Below are 14,596 nucleotides of genomic sequence, written 5' to 3' on the forward strand. Positions count from 1 at the left end.
AAACCGACTTGATGACATGTACACATTTTATAAATACCCATATATAGTTACAGTACAATTGTCAAAGAAAAGATCTGGGCCCTAAACAATAAATGAGCATATTTCATTTGAAAAGCTATAAGGTTTAAGGGTTACATATTTTATTATCCATCTCACAACACTAGAATTGTGGAATTAAGAATTGACTTGATCAGTGGGAGTGATCAATCTAGGAACCTAGTTTCCGAGAAAGATCATTCATATTTTCTCAAACTTCCACCTCAAGTATTAGATTAATTATGATTCACAACAACCCTTAAGATTAATGGTTATTGAGAATTCATAACTAATCATTAATAATATACAAGTCATTGGTAAAATTCTAATAAGTTATGTTATTTAGTAATTGCTTACAATTTCTAAAATAACATGTTATTGAACCATTTGCTCTTTTAAGAGTTTGTTGGTCCATCCTTAAGATGACTTATTAGAAAAGTAAGATCAATGTTTTCTAGTGATTACATTTTGTACAATAAGAGTTCAACTACAATATTAATTTGAGACATAAATTAAATTATAGAATGATAAAGAATTGAAGTTGTAGTACAACATGCCATGAATGAAGAAATAAATATCTTAAAGAGCGATTAATAAAGTTTATCTTTAGTAAAGTTGCCTAATGGGGTGGAGAACATTAATTAAGCATAAGTTTTTTCACCAATAATATTCATTAGGCAACATTGAGAAACATAAAGATATAAAAGAATATTCATTGCTAAGAAGTTCATTTTGAACTAAGAATCAATAACAAAGGAGATTTACATTCTCACTTGTTTTTATAAATGATTCTATTATTTTTTTATTTAAGCGTTTATATATTACAACATGTTTTTACTGGGACTCGAACCCAGGACCTCCAACACTCACACACCCACCTATGGCCACTTGAGCTAGCCCCAAGTGGTTATAAATGATTCTATTATAGACCTTGGCATTTGTTGCTCGTTTCAATTCATTAATCAGTTCCAAACAGTGAACTAGAGGAGAATGTATACAGACTGCCATAAATTTTTCCTCTAATAGTGGTGAACATATGCAAGCTTAAGGTGTCTACCTGTAGATTAAAACAAACATCTCACAAATTGGTATTATATCATCTTTTCCTTTAGGTTTGAAAAGAGAATTATTGAAATAATTATATACCAGAAGGTTAGTGGGAGTAATATTTGTTTTATACGTAGACAATATGTTACTTGCAAATGATGATAAAAGATTTCTATATAAGTTAAAATAATTCATATCTCAAATTATTATTTTGAGATAAGGAATATAAATAATATATATAATTTTAATTAATTAGAGAGTAGCCACAGCATCTCTGATTAAATAAAATTATGTATTATTCATCTGATATAACTTTTATCTTTAAGTGTGATAAATTCAACTCGAACCAGCATCTGAAAAATGATCTGGAGTGAGAATAAATTAAGAACATTCATTCGCTTCTATTTTAGAAGCCTAATGTATGCCTAAGAGTCTGAATAAGACTTTGCATTATATTTGTTTCAGGATCGTTAAGAAGTATCAGAATAACTAAAGTTAAGACCACTTTATTCTTCATACAAAGTGATGAGGTGTCTTTCAGATACTAAAAAAAATTATATTCATACATATTTTGTTAAGATGAATTGACCATCTGAAAATATAGTTAACCAATTAGATTTTAATGTACTTCACTGGTTGTATTGATTCACGTAAATCAATATTTTATTACGTCCTTAAGATTACCAGTAAGTTATATTGTAGAGAATCTTGATTGTTATTTCCACTATAGAAGTCACATTCATTTATTGTTTTGAGGATACATCTCGTATGATGTATTATAGAGTTTCATAGTAGGCCTACAGTTCAGAATTACAATTTCATTAGGCCATTAAGAAAATTTTGCGATAAAGTCAGCTACAATATTTATGGCTAATAACTCTAAGAGTACTGGTCGAAGCTAGCATATCGACATTAAGTATTTAGCCATAAAAAGGCGTGATAAGTGGTCATTAATCACACAAACTGAATTGGGTGATCGCATAGATCCTTGACTAAAGGCATGCCGCAACACAAATTCAAGGATCATAAAGTAAATATGGGATTCAGTTAACCCATATGCAGTTTTTTTATTTGTACAACCAAAAATTATTTAATGAAACTCTAATTTCGATATTTTCTCATATTTATGTGCACCTTAATTTCATCTGAGAAAATTATCGTAAGAGGACCTGAATAAACATAAGGGTTAGGGTTTATTCACTTAAGTACATTGCCACATAAAGTACATTGTTATATAATAAATATATCGTAATACATGGAAGATAATACTCGACTTATAATGAGGACATGTCGCTATGATTCGTATGTTTATTATATAATGAGGAACGTTTGGGTTTGAATGTTTTAGTTTAAATGCTGACAAAGTGGGAGAATATTAGAATATTTCTAATTAAGGAAATAAAATAATATTATTGATTCTGATAAATGAATATTATCTGGACAGAATTAATTACGTAATATTCTATATACGGTCAGATTTCTATATTCATTACCTGATTTGATTTCCTGAATTAATTGTCAAAATATTCTGACAATTAATGTGGCACAGATACTGATGGAGTATCTCACCTATAAATATAGGGTCTCGGTCCCCGAGCTCTTCACTCATTCTGTTCATAACAGCAAATTCCATCTAAAGAGAGTTGAGAGAGCGAGGAAGCCCGATTACCCATGGTAGTCAATTTCCTTTGCAGATCAAAGCTTATGTGGGTTTGAAGCTCAAGATTCAATGGCTGGAGGTATTTCGATCCTTAAGTTATATAGTGTATATATTTGTTTATTCCGCATTTTTTATATACATACATATATTTCAATTTATACATATAAATGTCTAACACTGGGCAGTGTTGATTTTAATTTAGAGTTTTGATCTTAATTAGTTAAGTTGTGTAATAAAAAGTATATAATAATAACAATAATAATAATAATAATAAACTAGTTAGGTCTACAGGCAAGGATAATTTAGACTCACCATATGTAAAAAAACACTTAAACTCGCTCATTTTTAATGACTGAATTCAAACCAACCCATTAGGGGTGTGCAGAAAATCATCTGATCCAATCCTAACCGATCGAATAGAATCGGATATATAATCATAATTGGATCGGATCGGATGCAAATTTTAAAAATCCAATTGGATCGGATCGGATGTCGGATGTTGGATGAGACATCCGATCCAATGGATAACCGAACCGATCCAATCCAATATCATCCAATGTCTATCCAATCATATTTAATATTTATAAATTTATATATTTAATTATTTTGTTTTAAAAAAATGTATTAATTATTAATAGGTTTTACTGTGCACTTGTACACATATTAAGACTTTTGCTTATTAAATTAGATTTGTGTTATATTTTTATTATGGGATCATGAAAATTAGGTTGGATTTAAAACTATTGTTTATTATCTATGTTGGATTATTAGGTTTTAAATTATATATTTTTAATGAAATCAGCCTAAATAGTGGCTAAAATGGATTGGATTCATCAATTGGATCCATTGGATGGATCCAATCCAATCCAATAAAAAATCAGTTAAAGCAACCCATGGATGGAACCGATCCAATCCAATACATCCATTGGATCGGATCGGATCGGATGACTCAATTCAATTGGATTAGATCGGTTAGTAAAATCTAATATCCAATAAATAATTGGATTGGATCGGAGTCCAAATCCATTGGATGTGAATATGTGATCCAATGAACACTCCTACGACCCATCCGCGTTCTATACATGTTTTTTTCAATAACCGAATTGTACCGAGCCGAGTTCGGACCAAATCCGAATCAAATATTCAGCCTTTTTTATCAGTATAGCCCTTTTGTATAGATATTACAATACATTTGATAGGGTTGCATGATATAAGATATTTTTTTCTTGCTAAGGGGCATTTTTGTGCCTAACACCACTTAAAAGTCTTGTACTTTATTAATGTAATTTTAAATTTTAATATTGGATTCTGTATTTTTTCAGTTTTAACAATTATTGTAGAAAATTATATATGTCCTATCGTTTTTATTTAGTCAGAAGTCGAACCCGATTGCAAGATAACTATAACATACAAGGCTTTTGTACTTTCGGTGTTTACATACAAGGCTTACAAGCTATAAATTTAATCACGAAAAATTGTTAAGTAGGTCATTAGGTATCACAAGTAATTTTACTTTACACTTTTTTTTTCCTCTTTTTTTGAAAATTAATTTTTAGCTTACACTTCACATGAATTTAATCACGAAAAAGTGTTAATTAGGTAATTAGGTATCACGAAAGTATTTTTACTTTACACTTTTTTTTTCTTGGTTTTTTTTTTTGTTTAAAAAAAATAGAATTTTACCTCCTTCACAGGAATCCGAACTTGACATTGACTTTTCTTTTTATTTCAAATACGCACAAGTAGATAGATAATTTATTAAAAAAAAAAAATTCAAACCAAACCAAATGTGTAAAAAAATAGAATAATAATTCACAAGTCAATTATATACACATATTATTACATTTGAATGTGGAAATATTTTTATATATAAAAAAAATAGAGTTGTGTTAGAGGAACATGGAAATAACTCCGGTAAGAGGATTTTATGGTCATCTGAAACTAATCTAAGCAAAAGATACTATCATATATATACCCTCTACGGCTTGATGTCCATAATTTCCTCAACAAAACAACTCAGAAGCTTATACATTTCCCCACCTCTTCATCTGATAATAAGCTTTTTTTTTTAATACCAAATTATCTCTCTTCTCTATTTATATATCTAAAAAGAAGCTGCAAATTGCTCATACCCACATAATTCAAGTGAATCAAATTTTAGAAAGAAACATAAGAAGATTTTGCACATAACCCCTAAATTATTTTACCAGTTCGACCCAGGTATTTAGTGGTTTTTATATTTTGTTAAACAACTCAAACTTTGTGTTTTACTAAATAAATAATCAAATTGATATTATAAGCTCAATTTCGATCAAATAAATAAATTAATACCCGAGTTTTGTTTTTCAAAGTTGACTCAAAAATAAATCATATTAAAAAAATTATTTGATTAAAATTGAGCTCAAAATATGAATTTGATTAATATTGCAAAACACATAGTTGAAAATGTCGTTTAGCAAAATATAAAAGCGGATTGTATGTATATTGGCATTAAACACATGACCCAATTAGTATTTTTTTTTTTTTCCCAATATACATTATAATATATTTTTATTTTTATTTTAATTTTTACCCATCAAATGTGTGAGTTGAGGAAAGACGAAAAAGGTCATATGGGGCCCAAAGATGGTCAACGGAACAAGGTCTCCTTGAGTCCAACCGTAACCAAGGCTTCCCTTTCCCACTCCAATGAAGAAGGCTTATTGGGCCTGGATGCAGTCTCCTACATTGGCCCTCTAAATTATCACCTCCAAGCCCATGTTGGTTCCACCTATGGTCCACGGCCTTAATATCTCCGGCCCAAACCAACAAAAATGGCGGCAAAGACCCCAAATCGTATATCCTCTTCCTCTTCTGTACGGCCATCCAGTCCTCCATTTTCTGCGTATACTCACCTCCTCTCCATCTCTTTAGATCCACCACCATAACCCCTGTGTTGAAGTAGCAAGGTTTTCTTCCCTCGAATGTCCGAGCCATGTTCGGGTCCGACCAGAACTCGCCGGAGAAGTAGTTCGTGAAGTTGGCGTGGCAGTACTCCGGTGCCGCTAGGACCTTATTTTCCATGTCGACGTTCCACAGCTTGGCGATATCATCGACTAAGACCAGATCGGAGTCCAGGTATATCACGCGTTTCACGTCCGGCGGGATGATCTCAGCCAGGTAAATTCTCGCGTAGTTTAGGGGTTGATCTAGGGCTTGGCGGATCGATTTAGAGATCTTGCCTCGGACTCGGTTCGAATTGAATCGGTAGACTCGAAAGTTTAAGTTCGGGAAGGTCGATCGGATGGTGGAGTAAACACCGGGATCGTACCTCGCCCAAATGAAGTGGAACTCCACGTCTTCGGGACACGTGGAGTGTTTTAAGACGGAGAGCACGGCGGCGATTGTGCCACGGAGGTAATTCGAGTCCAGCGTCATGCTGACGTGGATTCTCCGGTTATCGCCGTGTCCTGTGCATGAATCTCCGTTCCGGTAAGCCGGTGCTTCACGAAAATAGGAAATGTCGGCGAAGGGTTTACGAACGACGCCGTGTCGAATGGCGGCTGAAACTAGGGCTAGACTGGGGAAGAGTAGAAGAGACAGGAGGCCGAGGTGGAGGTGGTGGTGGAGTGAGAGAGGAGGAGCTGGTTGGGAGCTCCCATTGGCCATCCTGCCCTTAATGGGTAGGGATTGGATTAGTGTTTAGGGGGTTATGGATGAAGTTGCAGAGCCATAGTTAGGGCTTGTTGGTTATGAGATGGTTTAGGGAAAAGAAAGTTTGAAAACTAATATTGATTGGATGCAAAGAAAGTTGGGTTGGTTGGATTGTGAGGTAGAGAAAATTATTCGGAAAGTGAAAAAATAGATTGATGTATACATAGATATACATTATTAGTTTGACTCAATTTAGAATAGAATTCTATATCAATATCATAACTCTATTGTTCTAAATTTAGGTTCTGATTTTTTTAGAGCACTTGTGGATAATTGTTTTTGTTGTTGTTGTTTTTTTTTTCTTTCACTGTTCCATGTTTTGTGCCACTTTATTAGAAGGAAATAATGCAACTTTTTGTATATGCCCACAAAAGTTTTTGCAATTAAGATACTTGTTTTCGTATTTATTGAGGCCAACTACTAGAAAATAAGAAACAACACTAATGTATAACAAGTTTGTACACTTTCTTTTCCGGGAAAAATTTCCCAGAAAAAACCAGATTTCTCAGCATGGTGAAAAATAATTGCCTTGCCATGCAATTTTCTATTCCAATGAATTTTTAACAGAGTGATTTGTCATTGTATGTTTTCTTCATATGCAAAGAATTAAATATTGCTATTTTGAGTCCACTGAAAGTACTAGAAACTCAAAAGTGATTGACATCTTTATGTGTAATTGTTATTGTTTGAGCATTGAAGTTAGGTTTCTTGAGGTATGAATTTTGGCTCCAAGTATGGGCATTCATTGAAAGTGGTTTTGATACGAGTTATACTGACTGATCAATTCAGTACTTTATTTCTTTGAAAAACCATTTTATTTATAAATGATTTGAACAGATAATATTTTACCCATTTCTATTAGGAGGCGTTTGGTTGGGAGGAATGAAAATATAGGAATAGGAATAGGAATAGGAATGGGAATGGAAATTGGAATAGGAATGGAATAAAATTTAAAATGCATAAAAAAAATTGATAAAAAAATAATTAAATTTTTTTTCTTGTTACATTGGAATTGTCATTCCTTCTTTTTTAAAATGGAATAGCCATTCCAACAGGTGGAAAGAGCATTCTATTGGAATGTCATTCCAATACTTTAAAATGCAACCAAACAAAGGAATAGAATGAAAATTATTTCCTTTCCATTCCATTCAATTTCATTACCTCCAACCAAAGGCCACCTTAGTTTTGTATTTGTTCAATTTTTGTATTAATTCTATGGAAACGACTATCGTACATGAATGCTAAACACTAATCATAAGATGTTCATCACTTCTGCATTGATTAATGTTTACCTCCTTAATGCCCTTGCTTGATTTGGTATGCATATTTTGATAATTATAAGAAAGGCTTAATATCCTTTCTAATAGAAAAAAAAAAAATACTTGATATTTTTATCGTTATATTAAAACTAGAAAATGAAACCGTGCGCTGGATTTATAATAATTTTGAATTTATATATCTATATATATTTAAATAATTATATATTTTTTAACAAAAAAAAAATTATATATATAATATTACCTTTTTTTAAGAAAAACAAATATGTAATATTATTCTTGAGTTAATTATTGAAGATATACAAGTATATTATTTATTGGTTAATTAGTAATTTTTTTCCCTGAACTTTTACATGTAGTAAATCGTGCTCCCTGAATTTTTTTGGCCGTTAAAAATTCTCTTCGAACTATAGAGATTGTTAAATTTAAAGACTTCTATCTAATTTCATTCAATTTTACTGTTTCAGTAATTATTTATGTATTAAATCATGCTCCTCAAATTTTGATATCTACTAAATCATGTCCCTCAAACTTTGATATATAGTAAATCATGCCTTTGAATTTTCATCCACGTTAGAATTTTTTACTAAAATTAAACAAAAGTCCTTAAATTTAACAATCTCAATAGTTCAGGAGGAATTTTTAACAGCCAAAAAAGTTTAGGGGGCATGATTTAGTACATGTCAAAGTTTAGGAGAAAAAATTACTAATTAGCTTTATTTATTTAAGGGATCCAGAAAGAGAGAATGATCTAAAATATAGAAATTAAAAAATAAATAATCATCAATATATATTCTAGTAAATGTATAGGTGGCTAAGAGCATGAGACTCCATAACCTCTCTTCATGTTATATATGTCTCCAACGACTTTATTTTGCACCTTAAATATTGTAGTAACGGTTAAGGTTGTCCATAAAGTTTTGTAAACTGCTTAATTCGAATAACGTGCCTAAATTAAATCGAGATAACTTGACGAAAAATGCAAACCGAAAAATCCAACGAAAATATAACTCGCTCAATTTTTGTATTGGGCTGGTTGAAAATAGTATCAACCCATCTAATTAATTTGAACTAACCCGATCAACCCGATTAAGAGAGTTTTTATATATATTTATATATGTATATATATGTTTTTATTATATATAATCTATATATTATATAATTTATATACTTATTTATAAATAGAAAGTTTAAACTACTATTATTTTTTTATGACGAATGATTTGAACTTTAAATTCAATTTTTATATTTATCTCATTATCACAATAATTAAAATATAATAATTGAATGTAAAAAAAAAATAAACATTAGTGTTCGGTTTGGACGAGTTAACTCGACCAAACTGATAAATTCATTGGGCGGGTTGAAACTTTTTTTTTCTATTAATTAGGCGGGTTGCACTTAGATTTTTGTAACCCTTTTACATTGAGTTAAATAAAATGTAACGTAAACCGACCAACCCGACCGACATACACCCCTAGTAACGGTATACATCTTTTTATATATTATGTTATTATATACCTTTTAATATATTAGGTTATTTTTGCACATATATTTAGTTTTATTTTTAATTTTTATTTTTGTTATGAGTATTTTTAAAATTTTATAAATTAAAAGAAACTAATTAATTTTTTAATTTTGTTTTTTTTGAAAAGAAATATTTAAAGTTATAAAAATTTAAGAAAAATAAATATAAGTTTAAGAATATTAAAATTGAACATACTCATAATATTAAAAATAATAATATATTAATATTTATATATATTTAATGATCATAACCGTGACTTACTACTAGCAGTTGAGGAGGAAGAAGTTCGGAGGGCGCTGTTTCAGTCTTTCAGATGCATCCTGATAAATCCCCTGGGCCAGATGGTTTCAATCTTGGGTTCTATCAGAAACATTGGGATATAGTCGGCAAAGATGTCACAAGTCTGGTACAACGTTTCTTTTCTTGTGGTGAATTTCCTGATTATCTTTCCAATACTAATATTGTGCTTATTCCGAAAAAATCCCACCCTGAAAGTATGAATGAGTTGCGGCCAATTGCCTTGTGTAATGTTTTTTACAAAATTTTATCCAAAGTTTTGGCTAACAGACTCAAAGGAATTCTCACAAAGGTTATTTCAGAAACCCAAAGCGCTTTTTTGCCTGGACGACTTATCACAGATAATATTTTGATTTCGTATGAGATTATGCATTATCTTAAACGAAAACAAAAGGGCAAACAGGGATTTATGGCAATAAAACTAGACATGAGCAAGGCGTATGACAGAGTTGAATGGGGCTTTTTGGAAGCAATGATGAGGAAGTTGGGTTTCCATGAGCAATGCATTCGGCTTATTTTGAAGTGTGTGAGTTCGGTTGCATATAAGTTTGTTGTTGGAGAGCATGAGGTTGGCCCTATTATTCCTACACGAGGTTTAAGGCAAGGTGATCCGTTAGCACCATACCTCTTTTTATTATGTGTTGAAGGATTTTCTGCTTTGCTTCAAGATTATGAGAGAGGAGGAAAGATTCGGGGTTGTAAAGTGGCTAGGGGAGCTCCTTTGGTTTCTCATATGCTATTTGCAGATGATAGTTACATCTATTGTCAAGCCTCGGAGGAAGGAGCCCGAAATGTGATCAACTTACTAGAGTGTTTTCAGGAAGCTTCGGGCCAACAAGTGAACCGTCAGAAATCTTCTCTTTTTTTCAGCCCGAATATATCCTATGATGAGAAGGTTAGGATTTGTGCAATGATGGGTATTAATGAGGCAAGTGAGAATAGCCTCTACTTGGGGTTGCCGAATACACTAGGCCGAAACAAAACAGTTCTTTTGGGTTTTTTGAAGGATAGAATGAGGAAGAAAATTCAAAGTTGGGAAGGGAGATTTTTATCTAAGGCTGGAAAAGAATTGCTCATCAAAACTGTTGCCCAATCACTTCCTAGCTATGTAATGAATGTCTTTTTGCTTCCTGTAGAGACTTGTCAGGAAATGGAACAACTAATGTGCAAATTTTGGTGGCAATCCTCTACAAAGAATAATAAAGGCATACATTGGAAGAGCTGGGATAAGTTGACAATTCATAAATCCAAAGGAGGTATGGGGTTTAGAAACTTACGAGATTTTAATCTGAGTTTATTGTGTAAACAAGGATGGCATCTCTTAAGTAATCCGGATTCGTTGGTAGGCAGGATTTTTAAAGCCCGTTACTACAAGAATGGCAACTTTCTTTCGGCGGAATTAGGTGGTAATTCGAGTTTTGTTTGGCGAAGCATTTACGAAACTCAAGAAGTGGTTCGAGAAGGAGTGAGAAGTAGAATTGGAAATGGTACTTTGGTGAGTATCCTCCGGGATCCGTGGCTGCCTGATTCAACCAATCCAAAGGTAACTTCTATTCATCCGGCTTTGGTGAATCAAAATGTTTCTGTGTTGATGGTTACTGGAGAAATAGCCTGGGATGTTGACTTGGTGCGAGATTTGTTTAATAACAGGGACGCTAGTTTAATACTTAGCATTCCCTTATCTTCAAGTCGAGTTTGTGATTCATGGTATTGGCATTTGGAAAATACTGGGCATTTTTCTGTGAAATCAACATATAAATTTCTGCAATTGAAGAAGGAGGCTGGGGTGATTTTGAATGATTTGGAAGTGTGGAAGTCTATTTGGAAGCTGCGTGTTCCTCCAAAAATGAAGGATCTGTTATGGCGTGCAACCTCGAATTGTCTTCCCACGAAAACAAGGTTGCAATCTCGACATGTGCCGATTGCTAATCAATGTCCTAGGTGCATTAATCATCCTGAGACACCCTTACATTGTTTAGTAACTTGTCCTTTTGCATCTCTCTGTTGGGATTCTGGTGGAATAAGGACTAATGTTCAGGGGATTATAACCTTTGCTAGTTGGTTGGAAGCCACATTTAAGAGAGAAAACACAGCTACCAAAGAAATGATTGCAGCCACCTGCTGGGCGATTTGGAAGACCAGGAACGATCTGGTCTGGTCTGAGAAGAACACCACGGCTGAGAATGTAACAGTCCTTGCGCATACTACCCTTTCCAATTGGTCTCGAGCTCAAGACCGAAGCTGTATGCCCACACCAGCTTATTTAACAGGTGCTGATGGACTAGAGAAATGGATGAAACCGGCTGCTACAAAGATAAAAATAAATGTAGACGCTGCAACTTTTGACAGCAATGGAACGTACTCTTTTGTATGTGTAGCAAGAGATGAAAATGGGTGTTTGATAGAGGCTCTCACATGCTGTCGGGCAGGGACAGTTCAACCGGCTTTGGCCGAAGCCATGGGGGTTCGGGAGGCTTTAAGTTGGGTGAAGGAAAAGGCGTGGCAAGGTGTAGTGGTGGAATCCGATTGTCTCTCCGTAATTCAAGCAATTCGTAGTAATCTTCCTTTGTTATCCTATTTTGGAAGTGTTATTTCGTATTGCAAACTGTTTTTAGAACAAATTGGTGATGTTTCTGTTAATTTCATTAGACGGTCTGCTAATAGTGTTGCTCATTCCTTTGCGAGGGCATCCTATTTTGTTGCTGATCGTACTCTTACAAGCAATGATGTATCTACTGAATTGCTTCATGTAATCTCGAGTGATTGCAATTAATAAAGTTGATTAATTTCTTCAAAAAAAAAACTAATTTAAAATTAGTATAAATATAATTAACTTAAAACAAATAATATTAATATTTATATATATTTATAAAATTAATCTTACTAATACTGTTAAATTTAACAGAATATTCTTATATTTTTAAAATATTTTGTTAAACCAACAAAACGGTTGGATAGCCACATTTTATGTATAAAAGATATATATTATTATTTGTATTTATAAAATTAATATTTAATTTATTGTGTGTAAATTGAAATGTACTTTTATATGAGAGATTTTTTTAGTCTAATTTTTTTTTATGTATGGTCGTGTATATTATAATTATTTAAAATATTTTGCAAAATTTAAAAAATTTAATACACCAAAAATAAAATTTAAATTGTCTATTGCATGCGTAACTCTTTTTTTGGAGTGGTGTATTATTTTCAATTATTATTTACGTAAAAAATTATTAAAAAAATATTTTATTTTATTAAAAATTAATATAATAATAAAAAATATTTTTTTTGTGTGATTTTTAGTATTGTAGTTTGGAGTGGAAATAGTTTTTGATCTTTCAAAAAAAAAAAAAAATAGTTTTTGATACTAAATTTAGTGTTAGTGTGATACCAAATTTAGTGTATATGTTCAAAATGCTCTTAGCACACCAAACACCCCTTACAAATATAATACATAATAATATAATTACATGTATAATGTTTTCAAATAATGATCATGCATAAAATTATATTTTTGCAAATCATAAATTATTTTTATGGATAAAAAAATTATATTATTATAACAAAAATTAATAATAATATAATCATAAAAACAGAATTTATTTTTCTTTTGACGTGTATAAAAACAGAATTAATAATATACTAATGTGGCCATATACCTAAAATAGCTTAATATAAAGTTAATAAAAAAATTGTAAAATAATTTATAAAAAATCTTTTTTCATAATTTAACTAACTTTATAAGTTTGTCATATTGAACTAATTAAGTAATTATGTTAATAAGGTGGCATCCAATCGATTGTGATAGCTTATGGATAAGGTGTGGAAACTAAAAGTACTCCCAAACGTTCTCAACTTGCTTTGGAGAGCTTTATCTCACTGTTTGATAACCTTATCTCAGCTGCATATTAAACATGTTCTTACGCAAAAGACATGACCCGTGTGTAATTTGGTAGACGAGACTGAGTTTCATACTCTGGTTTCGTGTCCTTTTGCAGCTCAATGTCGACAGCTAGTTTTACCAGAGGATCAACATGTGGGTATCGCACATGTTTTATATTTTCTTCAGAGAAGATGATTGGTGGTTCATTCGACTTCGCTTTCTTCAATGGTTCAGGAGCGAATGCCGATTGTTCATTTTTCACTTCATTTATATACCTCTTTTGGGCACTGTTACTGTTTCTCGCAAGATGTGGCCCTCCATAAATCACCAAGATATCATCGCCCTCAACGGGGGAGATTGTAATCTCGGGTAATTCTGGTTGTTAGGCTGGTTAGGCTCATTTCCTTGATTTCTCACATATTGCCTAAAGTACCCTCGCGAGATCAAACTTTTTATCTCATCTTTCAATTGTCAGCATTCCTCGGTTGTATGCCCTATATCCTTGTGGAATCGACAGTATTTTGTTGAATCTCGCTTGTGCCTTGCGTGCCTCATTGGTTTAGGTTTGCAAAATGCAACCCTGTTCTCATTTGCAAGGAAGAGATTCTCGCGAGTTTCATTCAACTCAGTGTATACCGAGTAAATGAATACATACTTCTCATGTTTTTTCTATTTCTTTTTGTTCTTTGATGATTCTTTTGACTCATCCTTTCTTTTTGTATTTGATCCGCCAGGATATATACTTTTGTTGTGACTGTGCTCAATATTGTTGTACTTGTGCTGGGTTTATTTTCCGAGCGAGTCTTCAACAACTTCATTTTAGTCCTTACTTCCTCTTTAGGCACAAAGATTTGTGCTCTTTCATCAAACTCGTTAACATTCCTCACAGGGCGACCCTAGAGGTCATCCCATAGTTCACCTCCTGCTGTAGATAAATTAGTTGTGATTCCTGCCTGAAGTGCTGTTAGCTGAATACTATCATTCAAGTTTCTAACTTTTGCAGCAGCCGTACTAAAGCGGCTGAAGTACACTTTAAGAGATTCCTCAGGTTGCTATTTTATGCTGGTCAAAGATGACGCTTCAGGTCGACGGTCTCTTGCAGCCTAAAACTGCTTTTTGAAGTCTCTCGACAACTGTTCCCAGGATGTTATGGAATGATGGGTGAATTTATCAAA

The 14,596-nt window shown here is 32.5% G+C and overlaps 1 protein-coding gene across 1 annotated transcript; it reads right to left on the reverse strand.

Moving 5' to 3' along the window:
* Nucleotides 1–4,530: 4,530 nt before the first annotated feature.
* Nucleotides 4,531–7,815, reverse strand: LOC115703090 (probable galacturonosyltransferase-like 4). Its single transcript, XM_061107152.1, has 2 exons — nt 7,615–7,815; nt 4,531–7,291 (listed from the first exon to the last, which is right to left on the reverse strand). The coding sequence occupies exon 2, from the start codon at nt 6,389–6,391 to the stop codon at nt 5,312–5,314; it is 1,080 nt and encodes a 359-aa protein (XP_060963135.1). The 5' UTR covers nt 6,392–7,291; nt 7,615–7,815; the 3' UTR covers nt 4,531–5,311.
* Nucleotides 7,816–14,596: the final 6,781 nt, after the last annotated feature.

Source organism: Cannabis sativa, chromosome X (genome assembly GCF_029168945.1).
Source record: "Cannabis sativa cultivar Pink pepper isolate KNU-18-1 chromosome X, ASM2916894v1, whole genome shotgun sequence".
NCBI lineage: Eukaryota > Viridiplantae > Streptophyta > Magnoliopsida > Rosales > Cannabaceae > Cannabis > Cannabis sativa.

Excerpts from the sequence above, each read along its gene's own strand:
- LOC115703090 (XM_061107152.1), bottom strand. The coding sequence starts at position 6,391 with ATGGCCAATGGGAGCTCCCAACCAGCTCCTCCTCTCTCACTCCACCAC.